We start from the raw sequence: 23,038 nt of genomic DNA on the forward strand, positions 1-23,038 counted from the left end.
CGTCTCCTGTCTAGTGGCAGTGATAACAGCCACTTTGAAACTTCTTTTGGGAGAGTTTTTTTCCCTGCCATCTGTAGATGTTTGAATGTGTAATTTATGAAATAGTGTTATGTTTAGCACCCAGCATCTTTCAGTCTTTCTTTGATACTACAGTTTCAAACATACATGTTCTCTTTCATTAAATAGCTAAAGTTCAAGTGGTTTAAATCTTATTTTTTCAAACTAGAGGACAGCATTACTCACATACCAGAAGGCTAAGTAATGTCTGGGATTTATTAAATCATTCAGCAAAGTTGACCACAGACAGTTGCATATAGAACAAATGCTGGAAGAAAAATAATCTCCTATGACGATGTTCATTATACTATAACACTCACAGACTGAGAGCCAAATACTTGGTATCATTTCTGTCTCTACAATTATTATATTTCTTTTTAGACCTTTAACTGGCTTGATATTTTTGGTTATAGAGGGTTGAGAACAGGGGAAATAGGTAGTCTTAGATCATAGGAATGCTAAAAAAAAGGTAAATTTAATGTTAATTTGACGTCTTGATAAATCAGCTGTTGGTTGTAATAAGGTAAATATTTATTGGTGACTTAATAAGTAACTTTTACTGCCAACTTAGTGTTATTGCACACTTTTTAAAAACTTACATTCCGAGTGTATTTGCAAAATTCTGTTGCTGTTATATTCAGCAAAAATAGGATTATTGAAGATGGAGTTGGAATTGTTTGGGGGTTTTTTTGCGTCAGTTCCTAGTATTCCACATACCTGTGAATCCTTGCCAGTTTGTTTTATCAACCTTTCATAGATAAAGTGCTAGTTGTGAAAAGTGCAAACATATTAATATGGATATTATCAATCATACAATGCAAACCTGAAGTGTCAGAAGTAACTGAACAGATGTTCTTGGGAATTTCAGGTTCATACTATTTTCTAAACATTAAATTCATTTTAAAATCACAAATTGAGTATCCAAAAAATTGAGCAAAGGTAACAGGAAGTAATTATTTGCTATGTAAGACTACAATCTGTAATTTATGTATTATTTAATCTTATGAGCAAAAGAACATCAAACAAAATTACTATGAAAATACCTTAATAAATGAGAAAAGTCATACAAATGTATTTCTGCTACGGTGTATCCTCTTGGTTTGATTGGGTTTTTGGTTTATATTGAGTTACAACCCAGGGAAAATTTTAGACTTTGCTTTGCCTTTTTGAAATTGTATTGTTTGCACATAAAAGGATGTTTGTTGTGTGGATTAAGTGGTTTGTGAGCAGGATTGGATAATACATAATTATGCTTTAATTTTTTAGAAGACTGTGGGACATATTTCCCAGAAGTGAAAAATCATCCAGACAAATATTTACAAAGATGTCCCGAGTCTGTAAAAAAGTGGCTGAAACAACTGAAGAGTGCTGGGAAGATTCTGCTATTAATTACTAGTTCTCACAGTGACTATTGCAGGCTCCTGTGTGAACATATTCTCGGGTACGTACAATGTCCATTTCAAATTATATCTGCCAGACAGCAATTGGAGATAAGCCTGAGCTATAGGGAAGTTAATTTGAGTTTCTTTATTTGGATCTGAGATTTCTGGTGGGCCTCTCTCTAGCAGAGTGCTACAGGCTACTCAAGGCAAAGTAGTCCGTCTGTGAGCCTGTGAGCTGTATCTGACCCACAGCATACTTATATCCTGCCTTTTCTCTGGGCATCACAATGGGATTGAAGATGACAGGGAATATCTTTCAGGCCAATACCAAATACATCATCTGAATCCTAATTTTATTGTAAGTTTTTGCTAGACTGCCATATTCAAGCCACTTCTTTTCTGTGCTTCTCCAGTGGTGAGTGCAAGTAGTAGTAATATTTAATTTCCTTGCAGTAAATCTGCATGGAAAAGCTTACAAATACTTCTTCCCAATGGTGGTTTCCAAGAGAAGGTTGCATGAGAAATGTGCATATACACATCACAGAGGAAGAGATAAAACAGGCAATTCATTGCACTTGGCAATTGGTTGAGATCATAATTGCTGATCACAACAGCTATTTTTAGTTGTAATGTTAAGAACGTGACTGGTCAAGTAAAATTCAGTGAAATTCAGTAGAACCATCACTTACCTCCCTAGAAACAAATCATTCAGTGATGCAAATAGCGAGGTGGGTTATATAGTGAGACTTTTAATAAATGAATAAAATAAACAGAAGTAGTGCAATGTGAGCCAACCTTGGCTATCTGGATATCCAAGGGAACAGCAGAGTGAATACAGCGGCACAGTAAGAAAACCACAGGTAAGGTGAAAAACAGAGCTCCAGTCCAGTCCAGAGTCCAAAACCAGTCCTGCCAGTATCCCTTCTCTTTTGTACTTTCTGGGTGAAATGCTGAACAGAGCATCAGCTGTGCTTGTTCTCACTGCCTTGCATGAACATTGTACTTGCTCATTTGAGGGGGGAATCTACCTCTGCACAAAAAGTAATTCTCCTTATGAGTAAGAGGCCTATGAATTAACTCTTCTGTATAGATCTGTCTGGTTGCTTTCTGCATGAAAATTCAGTATAAAAATAAATTCTTGGCACATAAAATGATTTTTGCTTTTTTTTCCTTGGTGAATAATGTTTCAGCTATTTAATGCAGCTGTAGAGATCCTGCTGGAAGGCATAAGCAAGGTAGCAGAGAGGGTCAGTTGCCTTTCAAAAGACAGAAAAGAGATGTTCTGCTAGGAGGAGACTGGATCACTCTCTTTCCACTTAAGTGTAGGATGTTCTACAGTGTTTATTACAATCATATTTTCCAGGGACTCCTGCAATGTGGCTTCCAAGACATCTTCTGGAGAACTGAGTGCTCCACTTCCCATTAGATGTTTCTGAAGATGTTTTTTCCCTGAAAATAACTCAGAAATTTTTATTGATTTTGTTTGTTCCATGCCTCTTATATCAGACAATAAGACTACACACCCATGCTGCTTTTTGCGGTACTGGAATATAGTCTAGGTTCACACCTGTTATCTCTGCCCTTAACTTTAATTTGACCAGGGTTTTGACTGCATTTTGTTCTTGAACTCAACCCTTATGAATTACATCTATGTAGTCCTTTATTAATTTCTCTTGCCACTTCTTTCAGTTAATCAATATGATAGTGAGAAGTTCAGAACATAATAGTATTACTTAAAAAAACCCACTGAAGAATAAAGATGAAAAGAGGACATGTGTGTGAAGTTTTAGTCTCTTACTCCTAATATCCTTACCTTTTAACTGTTAACTTCTTTGCACTTTATTTTAGAAGTTCCTTTTTGGCTAAGAAATTATCGTCCACATAAAGTCAGTGCTGGGAAATTCATGCTTAAGTGTATCATTTACCATTTCAAGAGCAAACTATCCCAGTTGTGTCCATCTGACCAAGTCATTCTTGATTGAAAGACATTTTGGTAAGGAGAGAGGAAGTCTAAAGGAAAATCTCATTCTGGAATAAAGTGAGAGCCATTTCCCAGCCAGAGCACACACATATTGCTGGGATCAATATATAAGGCATGCAAATCTACAGAAGCAACTGCCAGTCATTCACACAAGTAGCAACATCATGGTGTGACTCTTCAGGCTTACCTACCATGAGGACATGTTTCCAGTTAACTGAATGTTTAAGTGTTGGCAGGCGCACACCTAAAGACAAGTCAATAATCACGTAGTCACTGGAGCAGTGACATTTCACCTTTTCATGTATGTTAGCCATCTAAAAGCTAGAAGTTTTTTGAAGCTGGTCATTTTGATTCCCTCTGTGGTTAGTGAAGAGAAAACACTGGGTATCACCCTTGGTAATTCATTCTGTACCATAGAATTATGTCTGAAATAAGTGGGATGAATTGCCTTCTAAGAATGTGGATGTTTCTCCGTTGGCTCTGTCTGTGGTATAGATCAGTAGCTGTGAATTCAGCATGCAATTTTCAGATGGCTAAGGTTATGTGAAATACATCCTACCCTTTGTCTTAGCCGTTTACTGTAATCACAGGCCACTATACCAAGCACAAGCAGTAACTGGAACAGATTTTATCATGTATAATGCTACGTAGTAATGTAACACAACATATAGGCTCTCATAAAATCAGTAGCTTTGTACATGAGATATAGTATGATTCAAAAAAGGCCACAGGTAACACCTCTTTTCACACAAAATGTAGTTTTTTCTTCAACAAATCAATAAAACGTTAACTGAATCTTGTGAAAACTGTTTATTCCATTTCAAAGTTTTTACACAAAGCACTTACCACTGCTCCCCCAGGTCTTTGTTGTGTTCCTGACTGTTGGCTTTATTTTGAAAGTTCAAGCTTAACTTACACCTTGGAAGCATTATTTGCACAGTATGCTAATTTGAAAAGTTTACTTCTATTGATACTTTTCACCGAAGGACAGAAGAGCTATGCCTGTTTGTTCAACTTCTGGAATCTTCAACACAGAAGCTAATTTTAAAAACACACCATTGTCCTGTTTAATACTGGTTCTTCTAAGAAGGTAAAGATCTACATGTGGTCACAAGTGCAGAAAAATAGACAAAGCTGAAATTTCATTAGAGGAAGGAAATTTAAAGACATTCTATTTTAAGGCTGGAATGTAATTTAGAGCACAAAATAAAAGCTTGAAGATAAGCTCATAGGGAGAGCATTCAGTTTTTTAATTAAGATATCTCGGTCTCATGGCAGATTGTAGATTATTTGAAAATGACACAGTTAGCTAGTTTACTTCCAGTAAACTTCCTCTACTGTTGGTAGCATTTTGGTGCCTGTACCCATGCTGGACTTGCCGTCTGTGACTTCTTTGTTCTGTGCCAGAGTACCCATCATTTTTGGGGTAGACATTATTTATAGACAATAAAATCACCTAAGCAATGAAGCATTTCTAATAAAATAAAATCAGTCAAAGGTGGGGAATGTTTACATCTTCCAATAACAACAACAACAAAACAAAACCCAAAAAAACACAACCCTTTTTAAGCAACATTTGACTAATTTTATATTGTATTAACTTCAAAACTTGTAAGTAGGCATTATTGTTATTATTTCTTGCTCAGTTCCCAGCTTGATGATGTAATAAGTGACGTTAGATTCCTTAAAGTAAGGAAGACCCTTGCTAGAGTAGAAATAACTGGCATCTCCAGAAACAGTCTGTCTCACAGTGGGACACTTGGCCTGAATGTTCCCCAAGGTTGCCTGTTTTTCCTATTGGCTTTGTAATGTTAATGACTTTTATACAGGTCTCTAAAAAACACCTAAATATAAATAAGTCCCACCTATATACCATGCTGAAACACTCAATCCCATTTAATGGGATTTCCACAGTTCAGATATCAATCTGTATTCTTACGGACCTAACGATCTTCGAAAAATCTGAATCTAGTGGTGGGATTCAGCTGGCAGATTAAAACTCGTCCTTGGTAGGTGTTTATCTGTGAGCCACATGTCTAACCTCTCTGTAACCAGCAGGGATTTAGTCAGAGCAGCCAGTCAGGTCTGAAGAAAGAGTTCAGCTAACAACATGGCATTTCAACCTCAGGTTATGTGAAACCATCCTTTAGATTGCATTGGCTATGTTAATTAGATCTCTGTTGACTACCCGTGGCATCTTAGACACCCATTACACCTGTGCATACGTACAGTATGGATACCAACAATACAAGCACCTGTCTTTAAGTGTCTTCAGTCTTCAGTTACTTCCTACCGTATCACTTGACCTCATACATTCTGCTTTATAAAGAAAATCCCTCATTTACACCTTTCTGTACTTGTCTATGCATATGTTGTCGCCTGAGATTAAAATATGTGATCTGTTACGTGTTCTCCTGAGATTTAAAACTTCCTGGGCCAAGGAACATCTTTTTACAAGTGGTGAGTGATCCTGAAGGCACAGCGCTGTGGGTCGTCAGCCAGCTGCCTTCTCACTTTTGACTGCCTCAGGAAAAGAAGGGCAGTAGTGACACTGAACAAGTACTGGGGGAAAAAGTGACAAGAAAGGTGCCTTAAAGAAGTGTTTTACTATTTTCTCAACTCTTAAAGAGTATTTAGTGGCATCTTAGCTAATTCATTAGTTTAACTAATTCAATTCCCTTTACTTTCTAGGAATGATTTTGAAGAGTATTTTGATGTTGTGATCACAAATGCTTTAAAACCTGGTTTCTTCTCCCATACTCCAAACCAAAGACCTTTCCGGATTCTTGGTAAGTTGTAGTCATGACTTCCTTCTCGTGGGCTTACCTCTATTAAAATTTAAAAGAGAGAGAGAGAGAAATAAAAGAGAACTCAATGACATATTTTGAATCTAGCACTGGGGGTGAAATGGACTATACAAAACTCTTCCAGAGATATTAGTAAAAGATTCTCTTAAAACTGAGGAGCACGGAGAAATGAAGAACTACAGTGCTGAGGACAATGAAAAGGCAGAGCTGCAACAGTAATTAAAAATGGCATTGGGGCTCAAATATTGCATCACTAATGAAACAGTAAGAATCATTTTCTTCGTTATGCTGACAAGGTCATGCACAGAAAATGAAATTTAGTTTTGGGGAAAAAACATAGCCAAAATATTTCAAGAATTTAATGGAAATTCACAGAACAGTACAAATAAAATTGCAAGGCTGAAGGAAATTATTTTTGATGGAAATCTGGCAGTGTTAAATCTGTGTACTTTGGCTAAATAATGACAGAGTAGGTGAAAAGGAAGTGCCCCTGTATTCACTTAATTAAAACAATCTGAAACATTTGGCAGTGTTATTCATTAGGTAATTAAGGTTGTAACAACAGGGGTTGATAAGAGCTATGTTCATTGAACTACAAATAGCAATAGAAACATGGCTGAAGACAGTTAATTTTTTTATATTTCAATAAATACCTTTATGATTGTTACCTGAAAATTAATCTTGTATCCAAAATAGCACAAGTCGACATATATTGAACTGTATTTTAGCATTTTGTGACAGGAAAGTCAGCTGTTCCAGCCCAAAAGAAATTTTGCCTGTGGAACTTTTACAGGAAAACTAAAATGAGCAGTGGAAGTACATATTAAAACTGCATTTTAATGTTTCACATATTTATATAGGAAAATAAGTAAGAAATATCTTAAATGTGATTTTTAAAGGATTAGTTCAAATAGGAAACTGCCAAGTTGACAATTTGAGAAAAAATAAGCTCAGAAAGGAAATTGAACCTATTTATATGAAATGAGGGGGAGGGAAGCAAAAACATAAAGGGTGAGAAAGGCTCAGTTCTGCAAGCATTTTATTTAGTTTCATATAATGCAAGTTGAAAATAAAATATAATTCACTTTGGATATTTTTTAAACAGTCAGATTAGCCTGACTTCCTAAGGAAATCCTGCTGTGTCCCTCTGTCAGTAATCCAGCCAGCGACTTTGGAACCTGTTGGCCAGTTTCAGTAAGTTTAATAGGCAGCCAGAAAGTTCCAAGATATTTTGACAAGGTTTTTTTTCTGCAAACAAGGGCAGAACAGAGGGAGAAGACTTGATATTACTGACAAAATTGTGTAGGATTAGCTTAATGACCTTATTAGATTGTAAGTACCAGTTTTCTTGAAGCTATTTTTTTTCTCATGAGTTCAAACAGGAACAACATTCCCTGGAGTCCTCTTAGTGACTTACTGGTTTTCAGTCACTTTACATTTTGTCATTGCAAGGAGGCTGAAGTGAGGGTTGATAAGTCATTACATTAATACCTTATTAATGCAGAATAAAATGTGATTTCTGTTCTGGAGACCTCACTATCTAAATAGATAAAGGACACAAACATAAATAAAGCAATCATCAGATAATTTGCTTACTCACTGACCTGTGAGTAGGTATTTTTTTACTATCTTTGTATTCAATTGACAGTAACTGGTTTCTTCTGAAAGACCAGCCTGAATATTCAAAGCAAAAAATTATACATATAGGACAGGTTTTTAGAGACATGTTTTGAAGTAGTAAAGAGCTTGTTTAAGAGTACATGAAATTAAAACCATCAAAATAGGAGCAATTATATGAGAATATAATATATAATCATATATTTTTATAATGGATCTTTTGCTGCCCTCGCTCTGTGTTCCTCACAACAGCTGTATAGCATCAGGTAGGCACTAGGTAGTTTCACCCAGTCACTGCAGGCAGCCGGGAACGCAGTTCATTTCTGAAACAGCATACAGTGGAACTTCTAATACGTGGGGGGGGGGGGGGGGGGGGCGGGGGGGGCAGTTTTCCAGTTTCCAGATTTTTTTTAAGGCTTTCTTTCATATTGTAACTACTGAAAATTCAAAATTTCGGCTTCAAGTTTCTATCTTCCTTTTGCCACTATAGCGGCAGAAGAGTTTAGTCACTGTGCTTCAGACCCTCTCTTCTCTGAGACCACTGGAGATAATGTATCAGGGAGACAAAATTTCCTTAATTTTGCTTTTAAACAGGGAAAAAAATTAGGGGTGGACATCATGGTAAATATTTTCTTGAAGCAAAAGAATAAACTTTTTATTTTCTTGAAGCAAAAGAATAAACTTTTGCTAGTGTAATTTAGGGAAAAAAGTTCAAGTAAGTGAAACAAAGTTTGTTCGTGAAGAAATTTGTTGCAGAAAATGAACTAAAGTAACTGCTTATCAATCCTATCCATTTCTCCAGGGCTGAGTTTCAGTTATGTTCTTCAATCCATCAGCAGGTCTGAATTACAATAAATTCCCAATAATACCATATTCCCTTCTAATCCAAGGTAATTGTGTGGTGAATGGACTTCAGGCACAAACTGTGGAATGTGTTCTTAGTTTCAAAGCCGCCAAGTGTTGCATTGTTATTTATATATAACAGATCTTTTGCTGCAGATTTACAAAGAAAAATGTTTTGAAGTTTACTACAGAGAAGGATAAATTCTTTGCAGTGAATAATTTCAAAAAGGCAACTGTGTTCAGCAAACATTTGAAGGAGAACAAGAGGCAGGACAAGATGACAAAGAAGGCATTGTCAAGAAATGTGATATCGGGTAACTGCTTGGCAGAAATGTTTTTTTCAGTAGACAAGTACTTTTAGAACTAATCCACTTAGAAACCATGAAAAAATATTTTAGTTGTGCAATTAAACTCGCATCACTACTTCATTTGAGTTTCAAAACATGCATCATTTAAAGCAACCAAAACATGTTTGAAATATTAAAAGATTTGTGTGACTGCTTTTTATTGGACTGGGGCACTGAAAAACACAATAATTATTTCATTTGCTTAATGATCTTTCAAAGTACTGTTCTGTTAAATGGAGGAACAGTTTTACATATCTTTACAGATTTTTGAACAGCTACATTCATTTTTACCTGGCAAAACAGTTTTTATAATTAGGGGTAGCTTCTATACCAAAGCACATAGTCTATGAGAACAATGCAATTAAAAAACCAAACAAATTAAATAAAATTAATAAAACCAACTATACTACCATAATATTAATATCCGATAATTTACTTGTTTTTCATAAGGTTACATTTTCTTTTCCACAGGGGAATTATTTACATGATTCTTGAAAGTATTAATATATTGAGCTATTCAATCTAAGAATCAGGTCGAAAATATTTTTGTAAATCCTGTGTTGAGAATGTCGGATTTTCTTTGCTTTCAGCAGCTACATCCAGCTTAAAATAATACATTGTTCCACAAAGGACTTGAAGGAACACAAATAGCAAATACAGTTGTGATTTATCTGATAATCTGCAGTACACCAAGATTTCTGTAACGTTCGACAACACAGCTTTCCCTTTATCACATCACTCATTAATGTATGTCAAATTACTAGCCTGACTGCCAGTTCTGATCATTGTCTCATAGATCTTTTTAGAATTCAAAATTAATCGAGAAATGCTACAGATAACCCCAAATCCCCTGAAAGCCTTTGGTAAGCCTGTATGCACAGGGAATTCTGACTTGGTCCTAAATAAGACTTTTATATCTTTTATTTCCAGCTCAGGATCAATACACAGCTATATTTTTTATCTGTTTTTTTAACTGAAAATGTGTTGCTGATTGTTCAGTGTCTGAATGTACAATGCATATTTAACAATTTATATATAACTTCATATATATGTATATATATGTAGAGGCTAAAATCAATCCTATATATGGAGTGCCAGTGGATGCCGTATTTCTGTGAGATCATGTGCCTTTATCCAATGCCTACAGAAACAAACCCACTCTCCTTCTCCTGCAGAGTCTCAGGTTTTCAAAGCCCATTTTCAATTGCACTTCCAGACTCTCTGCCTTATTCCTGCACTTGAATTTCTGTCCAGTTTATGGTGCCTCTGCTATGTGATCTCCAGATCTTCCCACCCTGACCATTCCATGATTCTATGATGTAGCCCCCAGTTTAGGAAATGCTTTCAGTCCTCCCATTTTTTACAATTCTCTGGTAACTCCCAACTCATTGCAGAAGCTTTTTTCCTGCTTCGGTTATTCTTCTGTAGCCTTCTAAAAATACAGGGAACTTTCTATAAACTGAAAGGACCAATTAGAAAAGAAAATAAGGGGACAGGATGTAAAATTAAATACTTCTAGACTGAACACTGCCTTTGATTATTAGGGGCTGCAAGACTTCAGAAGAAGGAGGTGATCCCATTCCCATGTCTGCTATTTAAGTTTTCTTCCAACATCTTCTGCGACATCTGGGCTTGACTGTTGCCAGAGATGGGATACAGAACTGGGTGGAGAATCAGGGCTGGTCCTACGTAACTATTTTTATGCATTTATGCTCTCTGGCCTTTCAGGCCTGAGGAGGGGGATCAGGAAGGGCGTGCCTTCATTTTCTTGGAAGTTAAATGTGTAAGCCATGTAACTTCTTTTTAGGTCGTTCTTTTTATTTGAGACTTCTGACTTTACCACCAGAAGAATACCAAAATACTACCCAGTAAATTTTATAAGACCTTTTAGTGAAACTGTAGAATATCTAATAAAAATGTGGAAATTTTGAAACAGATGATATTGCAGCACCATTACAAGGGACTATATCATTTAAACAGTCTTGCATTATTAACTCATCTGACGAACGTAAATGCCAACTCTAGAAAATTCTGATTCAATTTTCAACCAAAACACGTTGAATTGAGTCTACAATGTAGCTCAGTTGCTCTAACTGCTATGTAATAGGTATCTCAGTTGCTACCTCTACAGTCAAGGCCACCTTGCTAAGATAAAAAATGCTTCTTTCTTTTACATCAGCCTGTGAGCTTAAAACTCAAGAGACCATGTGTACTCTTTGGCTATGCTAATTGTTCCAGTCGTCTCTTCTTACCAATCTTGTCTTGCTTTAGGTCATCAGATCTTCAGATTTAAATTTAAATGTAAAAATATTTCTGGATTTATCCTTTAGTTTATCACAGATACAACAGCACAGTTGTTGATGTTTTCATGCAGAGACTTGATACTTGATGGAGAGCTCACTCTCCCAATAGGAACCTGGTCTTCTGCTGCACCTGTGAATCCTTACCCAGATGTATTGGTTGTGGTCTTCAGTCTGCAAAGACTTTCATGTTTTCCAGATTTGGTCTGTGCTGAATTCCTCCAGCCACAGGTAATTTCTGGGATTAAATAGGACACTTTTCTTCCTTCGTTCGACATGGATCCCTGGTACATCCTTATCACTGAACTCTGAAGCTCGGCTGCCCACTGCTCCCTCCATGAGCAGCAGAGGAGATAGGGGGAAGGAAAATCTCCAAAGCTAAATCAGAGCTGCACAAGGGCGTGTGTGTGCAAGGGCATGTGTGTGAGACAAAGATGAATCAGAGAGGGGATGGAGAAGCTAGGGGATGGGGAGGAAGAGCATGGGAGGAGGCAGAGTATGAGCCAAGCAGCACATGTACACACACAGAGGAGAGGGATTGCACTCTGATGGGGGTTTCTGAATTTCAGGTCTTTGCTTTTTGGTTTCAGCCATTGCCTTAAGGAGGACTTTTGAAATAAGCCTAATGTGTCAGACAGCTTAAAATGATTTACCCATGTACTGCACGGATTGGTGCTCCCAGCTTGCCCTCCAGTCACGGCAGGGAATGCAGCACTGCCCTCCTGGAGGCTCTCTGGGTTCAGGAAGCCTTTTGCAGGGAACCCCATGAAAGTCCTCTTCTCCCTCAAAAGACACAAGCAGAGTAACACCACCATCAGCAAAGGACACTTGTGTAACCTACTCCCTCAGTGACTCAGGGTGTTCCATATTTAATGCAACTGTGGTTGCTGCCATTCTTCAGGAGATGGTGCTGCTTCATATTAGCCTGCCTGGAAATACTCTTTACCATAAGGCCACATAATAATGCACCTTTGCTGAAAGTTTGTGACAGAGTAGCAATTAAAGTTGCATTGCCCGCAGACTGCGTTGTTCAAGAAAAGTAAGGCCCATAACTGTTTCCTATATGTCTTCTAAAATGACTGCCTGTGTATTGGTATAACATCCCACAGTGGCATATAGTTTTGAAAGCAATGCAATTCTTTTCAAGAAAATCCTGTTCAGCAGTTCTTTATAGTGTATTTGCACTGTTTCTCATGTATTTCCTGGCTATTTATGAAAGAAAAAGAGGAGTTATAACTGATAAATAATCACATTTTGTACTCTAGTTTTCAAAACTAGATCTTTTGTACCTCTTGGGTTCGTGATGTACATCATGATGTTCAAGATACATATATGATGATCAAGAGTCTCCTAACTCTTTAATATCAGAAATAGGTTCTGTATGTAGCTGGCAGTAGGAGGTCCAGTGTTTTAAGGGATAAAGTATCCAGTTCTGTACTCAAGCCACCAACGAGAAATTCCCTACTCTAACCTCAGCTAGAGATTTTGATTTTATCCATCATTTCTGGAGAGAGAGGAAGTTCTTTTTAAGCAACTAATTTGTATGAATGATGATATAGAAAGATCTTCATATTCAGTAATAGAACCTGACCAGGTTTATTTTCGTGAAAACCAATAAGGATTATGGAAGTACCTTATAAAGATGATTCTTTCAGCTGACATCCTCTTTGGCAGCTTGGTCAATGCCGGATTCTACTTTCTGAAAAGCAGTTTAGGGTAGGCCAGTAGGGCTGTCAGTGGGACACACATACAAACAAATTTAATCTCATGTAGCAGGGTTTGTTTTCATACAGATATTCATCATCCACCAGAGAAGTTCAGAGGTTGTTTCCAAAAATCTACAAGGACAGGCTCCTTGGTTGACTGTTTCACCTCCCATCTTTTGTTTAAATGATCTTAGTCTAAAACTACTCCACTTCACATACTGCATTTGCACAGATAGCCACTCAGTAGATTTTTTTCTGACAGTGTAAACAGCTGCCTTAGGGACTTCCGGTTTCCCAATATTATTTATGTGCTGAAGGCAAATAATTAAAAAATCAACATATGTTACCTTGTAATCAAAGGGATTTACCAATTAATCTTTTTAAAATTTGCTAGATAGCACCTGTGTGTAGTCTGAAATCAACAGTTTGGGAATCATTTGAGAATAGAGGTGATCATTTCCTATCATGTCATCAATGTTTCTAATTTTAAGCCATGCGACAGGTAAGACAGACTGTAGTTAAGGACCTCTTTTTTCTAACAGTTAAATTTTATTTCATGTTTTATAAACATAGTCTTAGTTGACAATAACAGTCTGGATTTTGTTTTTTACATGTTCAGTACTGTGGTCTATGTGAAAGCATTTAAAACAGATGCAAAAAGCAAAATAAAGTTGTACCAGCACATACCCACATCCTTTTGCAGAATAGACTATTAAAGTCACAGACAGACAGAATACGTTTTTAACAGATGGTAGCAAAATGTTAGCATAAATCATTATTTTTTTGGATGGTTTTCAAAGTCCTTGGCCACCATATTTGATGGTCATTGCATCATAAAAACAAGTGTTTTGAACGTTTTTTGGTTCCATTGCAGAGGTAAAGAATTAGAAATTGAGAAGGTACATTTTATTACTAATTGGAAGTGTGTCATTTATAACTCTTTTGTAAAATGATGCAAGGAGCCACTCCGCAGTTTGCACTGATGGTACATGTATCCACAGTGACATAGTGTAATTTCCATAGGTGGCTGCTTTGTAGTAGTTAGACTGCACGGCATCCAAAGAACAACTTTCCCTTACAGAACAACCTTCTCACCATCTGAGCAGGGAAGCCATTCCTTTCTCCCAGGAAGAGGAATGGCGGGGGTTTGTTTTGTTCTGGGTTTTTTAGAATGGTCTTTATTGGTATTTGCTTCAGAAGTGTTGTAAGGCCAGATTGTCATTGCATCATTTATATGTATTCTCAATGATGGGTTTCACTCAGGCATTTTACAGAACATCAGAAGCTAGAGGCTGAGCTGTTTCTACCGGGAGGGCACAGTGGTGGCCTGACCACAGCAATTCACTGTAAACCTGGGGCATGGGCCGAGTGCTGGGATTTCAGCTGATGGTCCCTCCTAACTGGCATGGGAGGCACCTGGTTATCAGCCAAGCCAGCCATTGGAAATTGGGTTGGATGCTACTTCATGAGCTCCTTTGGGTTATGCCTCAGCCATATTAGCCAGAGGAGCTACCAGGACACAGGCTACATCTTTAACATTTAGTCTGTGTTCCTAAACATTGTTGCTTATGTAATCACATAGCATGTGTGAGTAGGAATTTCTGCACATCTCCTCCTGCAAACCTCTATCAGTAATGCAATTTCAACCAAATCTGAATGTGGCATAGTATTCTCAGACACAGCACCTCAACAGGCTGGGAGAGGAAAAAATGGGTCTGTCACTGCCAGCTCAGAGAAAGGCTGCAGTGTGAACTTACCCCTGATGAGATAGCAGAGCATCCATCCAGGATAGTCTGGCCACAAATGACCCAGCTACTAGAAAAGGATCCATGAGACTTTGTACCCTATTAGACATTCAGTGAATCCAGCGGCAACATACAACTTCGTAAGAAGATAGGACCCATTATTTGCACTGTTGTTCATTAACAGCACCCTGTTTATTTAAATAAATAAATAAATAAAATTAAATCGTCTTTGAAGTGTGGCATCTGTTTCTGAACATGGAGATGAATGCTGAACTGTGGATGCAGTCTCCAATGCCCATCCTTCTTTAAAAGAAAAAATTAAAGTAAATGTGTTGATCCAAGTTCTTTTTGTGTTTGCATAGTGTTCAAAGTACCTCAGAGGATAAAAGGGTAAAAGGAGTAAGAAGTTATTCATCAAAAAATCAAAACAGTTGAAAACTGCAGTGTGCTTCTGCATAAAGACAGCAGGGGTTGCTCCAGCTGATTACCTTTGATATTAAATACCGTGTTTGGCACAAAGCTGATAAGAATATTACAGAAAGCTAGTTCAAAGAAAGCTAAAGCTGCTGCTTTCAAAAGCACGGTATCAACAATATTCCTTTTGTTAAAACTCAAAAACATGTTTAGCATAATTGCCAAGTATCCAAAACCAGAATTCTCTGTATTTTCATTTTCAAAAGGAGTTACAGAAACAAACAATACTGCAAAATCCTAGTTATTGACTATATCGTGTTATATTCAAGGCCTGGATAAAACTCAAACCCCGGTTCTTTAAGGTATTGTGCAGGCACGTGATAAGAGTCAGTCTCTGTCTTCAAGGAGCCCACAGGCAGACCAGATAAACAAACAGTGGAAAAACAAAAGCTCTGGCTCTGACATTAAAGCCAAGGAACCAAGAGATTGAATGACTTACCCATAATCATATCTTTAGCAGATCTGCATATTTAACTAAGATTTCTAATGTCCTAATCCAGAAGCAGTGAATAACTGTAAACTGAAGTTTGCATAAGGACCTCCTGAGAATCTTGACTCTGAAATCTTTCCAAAGATTTATCATAATGGGGAAATTAAGATAACATAATTGCAATTAATTCTGCTGGATTTACTTTTTATGATTCAGCGATATATCCTTTATAAGTTCAAGGAATTGGATCTACGAACTTGATGTGTTCTATACTGAAATTGTTCAAATTATTCAATAATTATTTCAAAATATTCAAAGCAATAAGCTAGAGTAGTTGTTTGTTTTGGAAGACAGTTCCGTACCAATGATTTCTTAAAATTGGTTATATGTAATCAGATCATGTTTATGTTTAATTTAAATTATTTTTAATGTTTATATTTAACTAATTTTAATTTATTATTTTAATTAATAAAATCTAATTATTTTTAATTTGGAAATTTAAAATTTCTGTCTTCATAGAGAAGCATGTCAAATGCTTCCTTGATATGGTGAATTATTTTAAGTTTTCCAAGCCTGTGTACCTAAAAGTTTATCAAATAACCACTTTTTGGGAAATAGGTTGCAAAATCTGTAAGTCATGATGATGTTTTAAATATGGTTGCCAAAAAGGTGACATCAGGATTTAAAAGTAACAGCTGTTTTAACAACAACATTTAGTAACTATATAAACTGTAGATAAAGTGAGTTAAATATAGAAGCTATATATAATTGCATTTAAACATATACACCATGTGATTAGGAGGTCATTAAAAGTCAAGATCTATAGAAAATTCTGAATCATAGTTTTGTGATCTCCTTCTGGTGTTGCTATATTATTTTCTTTTATTTCAGGATATTCACAGAGAATGGAAATGTGACACAATCTGATCTGGATTGTACCTGCAGTACCAGAGAGATAATGCGTGAAAGCTCCCACACTTAGGAGGCCAAATTCATCCAAAAAATGCAACTTGTTTTTACAGCAAAATGAGCTACTAAGGGCTTGTCAACCCCATCTTCTCCCTATAGTGAGTCCCCACAGAACGTGAATTGCCATGCCCTAGCCTGTGTTTTTGCAACCCAAACCAAAATGCCTAAATGACCGGTTTGTATTCCAGACAAAGCTGTGTTTCACAAACAGACTTGTCTGGCTTAAGGAAATTCGCCTCCGACACACGAAAAGATTATTAAGAGGAGATTATTTTTTTTCTCCATAGTCTCTAAGAAAAGACAGCCAAACAGTATGCAAGATTTAGAAGCAAAGCAGTCAGCACTCAACATAGATTGCATTTATAGTGGGATAATACTCTAACAATGTGTGATGCTGAAAAAGACTTGGGATTTATGGAAGATTTTGTGCAGAATGTGAAGAACCAATTCAGTGTGGAAGACAAAAGTGAATGCACATCTTCCATACGTGATCAAGACTTGCAACACTAACTCTCATTGCAGCATTAGTAGCAGCCATTCTGAAATAATACCTTCAAGTTCTCATATTTATACTTCCGTAGAATGCTGCAAGTTTAAAAGGGTTGGCTAAGCAAAGGCACCTGAGGGGCTTGCAAGCTCACTTAATTATATTTATTGAAGAGTGCATTAAGATGTAGTCTTAATGATCAAGTAGTTTGTGGCTCCTTTACTTTGGATGCATGGGAGCTCAGACTACTGTAACATAATACCTGAAGAATGTCTAGAAATTATTTATACAGAGAATTCAATATCCAGAATTCTAGACTAGAAGGGGTTTTTTTAATATTGCTTCTGGTTATATGAAATACTTATTTTCACCTTCATTCTATTTCCCAGCACACATAAGACTTGTCTGCCTGTGACTGGGGGGGAAGAGCTAAGTTGGAAATATCAAAAGACTGAAAGGAACACTAGGGAAACAAACCATGCACAAGTCAGCAGCTGTTTTGGCATTAAGAGAATGCATATTTCATTTTGATCTGTTTTGTGCATTTTTAATATAAGATTGTTAAACAGATATGTTTTATTCAGTCTGCAGAATAATAAAGGTCCCACTGGAAAGCTTGTTAACTCATGCAGATCATTACCAGACCCTACTGCTGTTTATAAGGAGGATGTTAGGACATAGCTTAGCTCAAAATGTGGCTTCTCTTCCTGCCAAACCTGTATCAGAGAAATGGATAGTTCTCAGAAACTGATTTATTACATCTTGTTGCAGACCTCTCCCTTAAACAAAAATTGACTCACAGCTACACTGTAAGGGTGATATCATATGCCAAAAATCAGAGGTTTATTTTGAAATAAGTACCAGGAATGGATGCAGAAACCACAATGTACAGAAACTACTCTGGCTGTCCATCATTTGGTATTCCTCAGCCAACTCCCCGTGTAGGCAACAAGACCTAGCCAGCACAGTCAGTGGAGAGCTGTACAGCTGCCCAAAGAGCAGTGCCTACGCCGTACAGAATGCATTGCCCACATTGACTCGGCGCTGCAATCCGCAGGAGCTGTACTTCCTATTGTAGAGCCTTTACGTTATGTTTCTGCATCTGGGGCTGAATCCCAGCTGTAGTGCCTAATTATAGGCCTCCAGGGCTAATTGAGAGCCCCAAGGAACCCAAGCACAGGTCTTACAGAAGTGGCACAGGACCCATGCCTTGCCAGCTCAGACTAAGGAGCATCTCAAACATCTCTAACCACCAGTGTTTTAGCAACTGAATAGAACAGGGCTATGTGCTGAGTAGAAAGCTGTGATCTGTGCAGGTCTGCTCCTATGCCTAGAGCAGCCAAGGTCTGAGTGGCTGCAGGATAGGTCAATACAACTTCATAAACCAGCACTCATTCAGTGCAGACCTGTGAGAAATGACTTCACATTATACTTCTTAAACAGCTGTCAGAATCCACAGGGAATTTCTGGAAGAAAGATTACCCATGTCACGGGGGGCTTACCAGTATGACTTTGCAGGGAAAAATATTATTTGACATAGATCACATATGCGTAAGCAATAGGTGATAGAAGTTGGGGAGTTTATTCATCTTTGTTCTCTGTGTAATTGTTTTCTTCTGTAGGATTCAAAAATAAGCAGATAATTAGAAAGAGAACCTCATAAAGAGTTACCTTATGATTTGATCTGTAATTAATTTGGAAACTGGGATTGAGGCAGTTTGTAGTAGAGCAAAAATAGAGTTGTGTATGGTACATTCCTGGCAGAACGAGGGTTGGCAACTCTTGCCGAAAGCTTCCTTTCAGCATAGTTTCCACGAGTCTGTATGTGCTGGTTTTCATTAAGGAGCTTTAGAGTTCTCTTGTGTGTTCTTCCAAAATGTCAACCTTTTATTAATGCTAGCCTGTCGAATTGTTTTTTCTCAGAAAGCACACATTGATTTTTGTATTGCAGACATCAGATCTGCTATTGGAAGCAAGTAGTGAAAGGAGCTGGTTAGGAAGCCCTAGAAATGAAATGAGAACACGAGGAGAAATCATGACCAAAGCCTGGGCTGAGATCTGGTTCACTTTGATGTGACAGTGAATCTCTGCCTTGGTTTCTCAATTTCTAAATACCAAGGCTTACCTGATGTTTATGAAGCACCAGGGAGAACTGCAAAGCAGTGAGTGGCAGAGGAGAGCTGCAACAAATAGCGGGTGTGGATTTACTGGGGCAGGAGGGGGATCTCAGGTGGGTAAAGAGTTACCTAGTTCAGGAGCAGCTCTGCCTCTCCCACCCAATACAGGGAAGTAAAAGGACAGAGAACACAAAACTGGACATTTCTCAGCTGGCAAGCGATCATGGGACACTGCGTCTTTTAGATAAGTACAAGTCCTCTGCAGCTGGTGTTCAGAAGGGAATTACTTCTTGTAAGCTGAAGGCTCAGGAAAAGGTAAAAGTGATGTACCTACCGTCTTCTCCCTAACTCTCTTTGTTCTTCAATCTTTTTATTATTCACATAGGACTCCAGATGTCCTAAACTTCAGTATGTACGTTGCATGTTTTACTAGGTAGAATTAGCAACCCCAGGACTTTTTCTCTTCATTAGTAAGCACGTTCATTCTAACCTGATACTTATCTGCTGTGAAACCACTTTATATATTATTACTGTCCACAGATCCCAGGTGTCTCTGTGATACTGCCAGACTAAGGCTGAGCCTTCCAAGATGACTATTTTTTCTGGAATAATAGTAGCAAGAGATTTTATCTGTGAAATTCCTGCATACGGAGATCTGGCACAATACACTTGGCTCTGAGAAACAAGGTGAAGTGCATTTTTGTATAGACACTAAGTGGTTTTGCAAACTACACAAAATACACAGATAAGGAACTTGAAAAGTAATATAGGAAGTGTCACAGGGATCATTTCTTTTTCACTTCTTCAAAAAACTCATCACTACTAGTCTTTCATGTCGGTCTTCCTATCAAAGAGCAACTAAACATACTTTGCCAGAAAGGAATAGTTTCCATTTTTCCTTGCCATCTCCAGCCTGCTTACTTTGTTCTGATATTTACAGTGACTGCTTTACACATAAAAACTTTTCCTCTTTGTTAGAACGTTTATTTCCTAAGGTTTTTTATCTTGTTTATTAAATATGTAAAGTTCTACTATACCTCAACAAATCTAATAGGAACACGGTTTCTTGTTCCTTGTCATTCTGGAGTTCCATGACACGCCTGGCCCCACAGCAGACCTTAAAAAGCATCCAACATCTCTGCCAGTTGTTCTAACCATTCTTTGTCCCTTCTTTGAGTTCATCCACGACCGTGGTCCACAGGGCCATGAAATTGTCCCCAGACCTCAAGACTGAACTTGCCATCACCTTTCTGTCTTCTGTCACACACACACACCTGCCTTGTCCTTCCCTTCTGCTCCCCATCCACCACAGGCTGTAAGTCTCAACAGGGAGCTCAGTGTTCACACCCTACATGGACAGGAGCTGCAAAGGGGCAGAAGAGGCACAAAGCAATGGCAAGAAGATGAAAACATTTCTTAGATTCCCTGGCCCCCAGGAGAAGTTTTCCCACTGTACTCTCATCTCCACATTCATGGCCTGAGCAGCATCACAGCACAGTTATTTGTTCTTTTATCTAGTCCACATAAATTGAGTTCTATCTCTCTCATCTCCATCTCATTTTGCCCTCTAAGCTACTTAAATAGCTGTTGCTGCCACTGTACCAAAATATATCATGCACCTTAATATATTTATTCTCATAAGACTTCTGATATATGGGAGCCTTAGCACTTATATTTACATACAAAGCACCCAAGGTCAAGTAGGAAATCTTTGGCATAACTGGTGAATCCCTGTCCCAAATGCCAGACTAATGCAAACCAAACCATGGATGCAGCATCCTCCACCCATGCAGCTGACTACAATCCCCCAAATGCTAGCTGCATTATGATGCTTTTTCCCTGCTACTCTCCCAAGGACAAGCACTTTTCCCAAGGACATCCTTGGTCACGGCTCCCCCATACCTCTTGGCAAGGCACGTGCTCACAGAGCCGGCCGCAGCTTGGCCATCCTGCTCCCCAGCTGGTCCAACTCCAGCACACCTATGGTCTGGGGAGGTTTTCTAGTTTACATTCTCCTCTTTCTCCTGTTTAGCTGTAACTTGTAGTGCCATCTAATTACTCACCAGCACAGCTCCAAAATATTTGCTTTCTTTAGCACAATTTTCTTGCTTTCTTTAGTTAAAGCAGGGGTCCTCAAGCTTTTTAACCAGGGGGCCGGCGCGCGGATGCAGTGGCAGGCAGTCATCTGCGGCTTCTTGGTTTCCCCCCCAACCCCCTGCGGGGGGGGGGCGGGGGGTCTGTAAATACCGGGGGCCGGATTGAGGACCCTGGGGGGCCGTATCTGGCCCATGGGCCGTAGTTTGAGGACCCCTGAGTTAAAGGCTTTCTGTGATGGACCCTAATATGCATGTTGCTCATGGCAAGTGTGCATTGCACAACCCCAATTTTTTTAAGGATTGATTTGGGTTTTTTTCTAGAAGGGATGCTAATGATATAAAATGCAGTAAAGAATATAGTAAAAGCATCTAAAGGTCCTCCTTATTGCAATAAAATTGCAAAATCCCCATTGGAGTTCATTGATGATACACAAACAGAAGTATGTCTCCAAGAGGAGATTCTCTGAAGCTAAAATCAGTGTTAGGTCCTGAAGTATCTTTTGGTGCTTCTTGAACATTGTCTTAAGCAAAGGGAAACAAAATATGAGCTGAAAAATGGATCAGGAAAAAAAAGTCTATTTGCTACTGAACAAGACCACCCACTGTGATTGTTTTGATATTTTTTTCTTTTCTTCTGTGTTTGATACTGTCATGTCTATGGTTTTAAACTATTAGTGGTCATTTCTGTATTTTCTAATAGAAAATGGTCTTTAACTATTCCATCTATTCCTTAACTATGCCATCATATTCTGATAGTAAGTAAAGATTTTTTGTTATTACTACTTGAACTGCTAAATGTTACTAAAAACCTATAAAAATACTCACAACTTAGTACATATATGTACTCTCTTCCCTGACAGCCATATTCAAATGGTTTTAATACGGTATGATTTTTAAGTATGTCATATAATGCTTATCTTCTACCACGTGATAAAAAGAAGTCTTGGGTCAACAGGAGCCAGAATCCCTCTCTCAGTAGTCTCAGGTGTTATCTTTCATTTCCATTAAAAAATTATTATTCTAAGGCATCCAGATTTGTTTAGAAATATTGGAAATGAGCATACTTCACAACTTCTAAATAGCAGGATACCTGTGAAGCAGTGAGAGAATAAGCTATTTTCAAGTTCTCGTGCTTTTTTCCCTTTTTTTCCTTTTTTTTTCCTCTTTTTTTTTTTTTTGAGAAATTTCCCCTTTTCAGACAGGAAAAATAGATATTTGAGTTTTTGAACCTCCACACAGCAGCAGGGAAATGCCCAGGCTCTAGCGGCCTGGCCCCTGCACCTCCCAGGAGTACCCTGGCTGCGCTTGCCTGGCTCAGCAGCAGCGCTGGGCGAGGGAGCGGGGCTCTGCGTTTTTAATTACTGAGACACAAGGTTTTCATAACTGCTATCTGCAGCTATAGAATGCTTGTACAGTTACTAACAGGCAGAAGGCTAGGTGGATCTATTTATATTTTTTAAAACTCCCAGATTTGATATTTTTACTTGTGGAATCTTGACTTTTAAGTTAGTCTTTAAAGGTCGATATAAAACTGCCCTCTTCAGAGACAGCCAATATTTGGAGAGCTAGAACCTCAGACAGAATTAATCAATAAAATTAAAGTAGAGATTTGAGGTAGTGTAATAAGTTAGGAAAAAAGAATGGTGCTTTCTTATAAATCATAACTCAACTTGGCCATAT

At 37.9% G+C, this 23,038-nt stretch overlaps 1 protein-coding gene across 2 annotated transcripts in view; it reads left to right on the forward strand.

The window, feature by feature from the left end:
* NT5DC1 (5'-nucleotidase domain containing 1) overlaps nucleotides 1–23,038 on the forward strand; it is a 148,545-nt gene that overhangs the window by 97,821 nt on the left and 27,686 nt on the right. For both annotated transcript variants that reach the window (XM_027795763.2, XM_055809516.1), the window contains exons 7-8: nucleotides 1,324–1,498; nucleotides 6,112–6,209. In XM_027795763.2, coding sequence (XP_027651564.1) covers nucleotides 1,324–1,498; nucleotides 6,112–6,209 — 273 coding nt within the window. The remainder of the gene's footprint in view (nucleotides 1–1,323; nucleotides 1,499–6,111; nucleotides 6,210–23,038) is intronic.

The sequence above is a fragment of the Falco peregrinus genome, chromosome 7 (assembly GCF_023634155.1).
Source record: "Falco peregrinus isolate bFalPer1 chromosome 7, bFalPer1.pri, whole genome shotgun sequence".
Taxonomy (NCBI): Eukaryota; Metazoa; Chordata; class Aves; order Falconiformes; family Falconidae; genus Falco; species Falco peregrinus.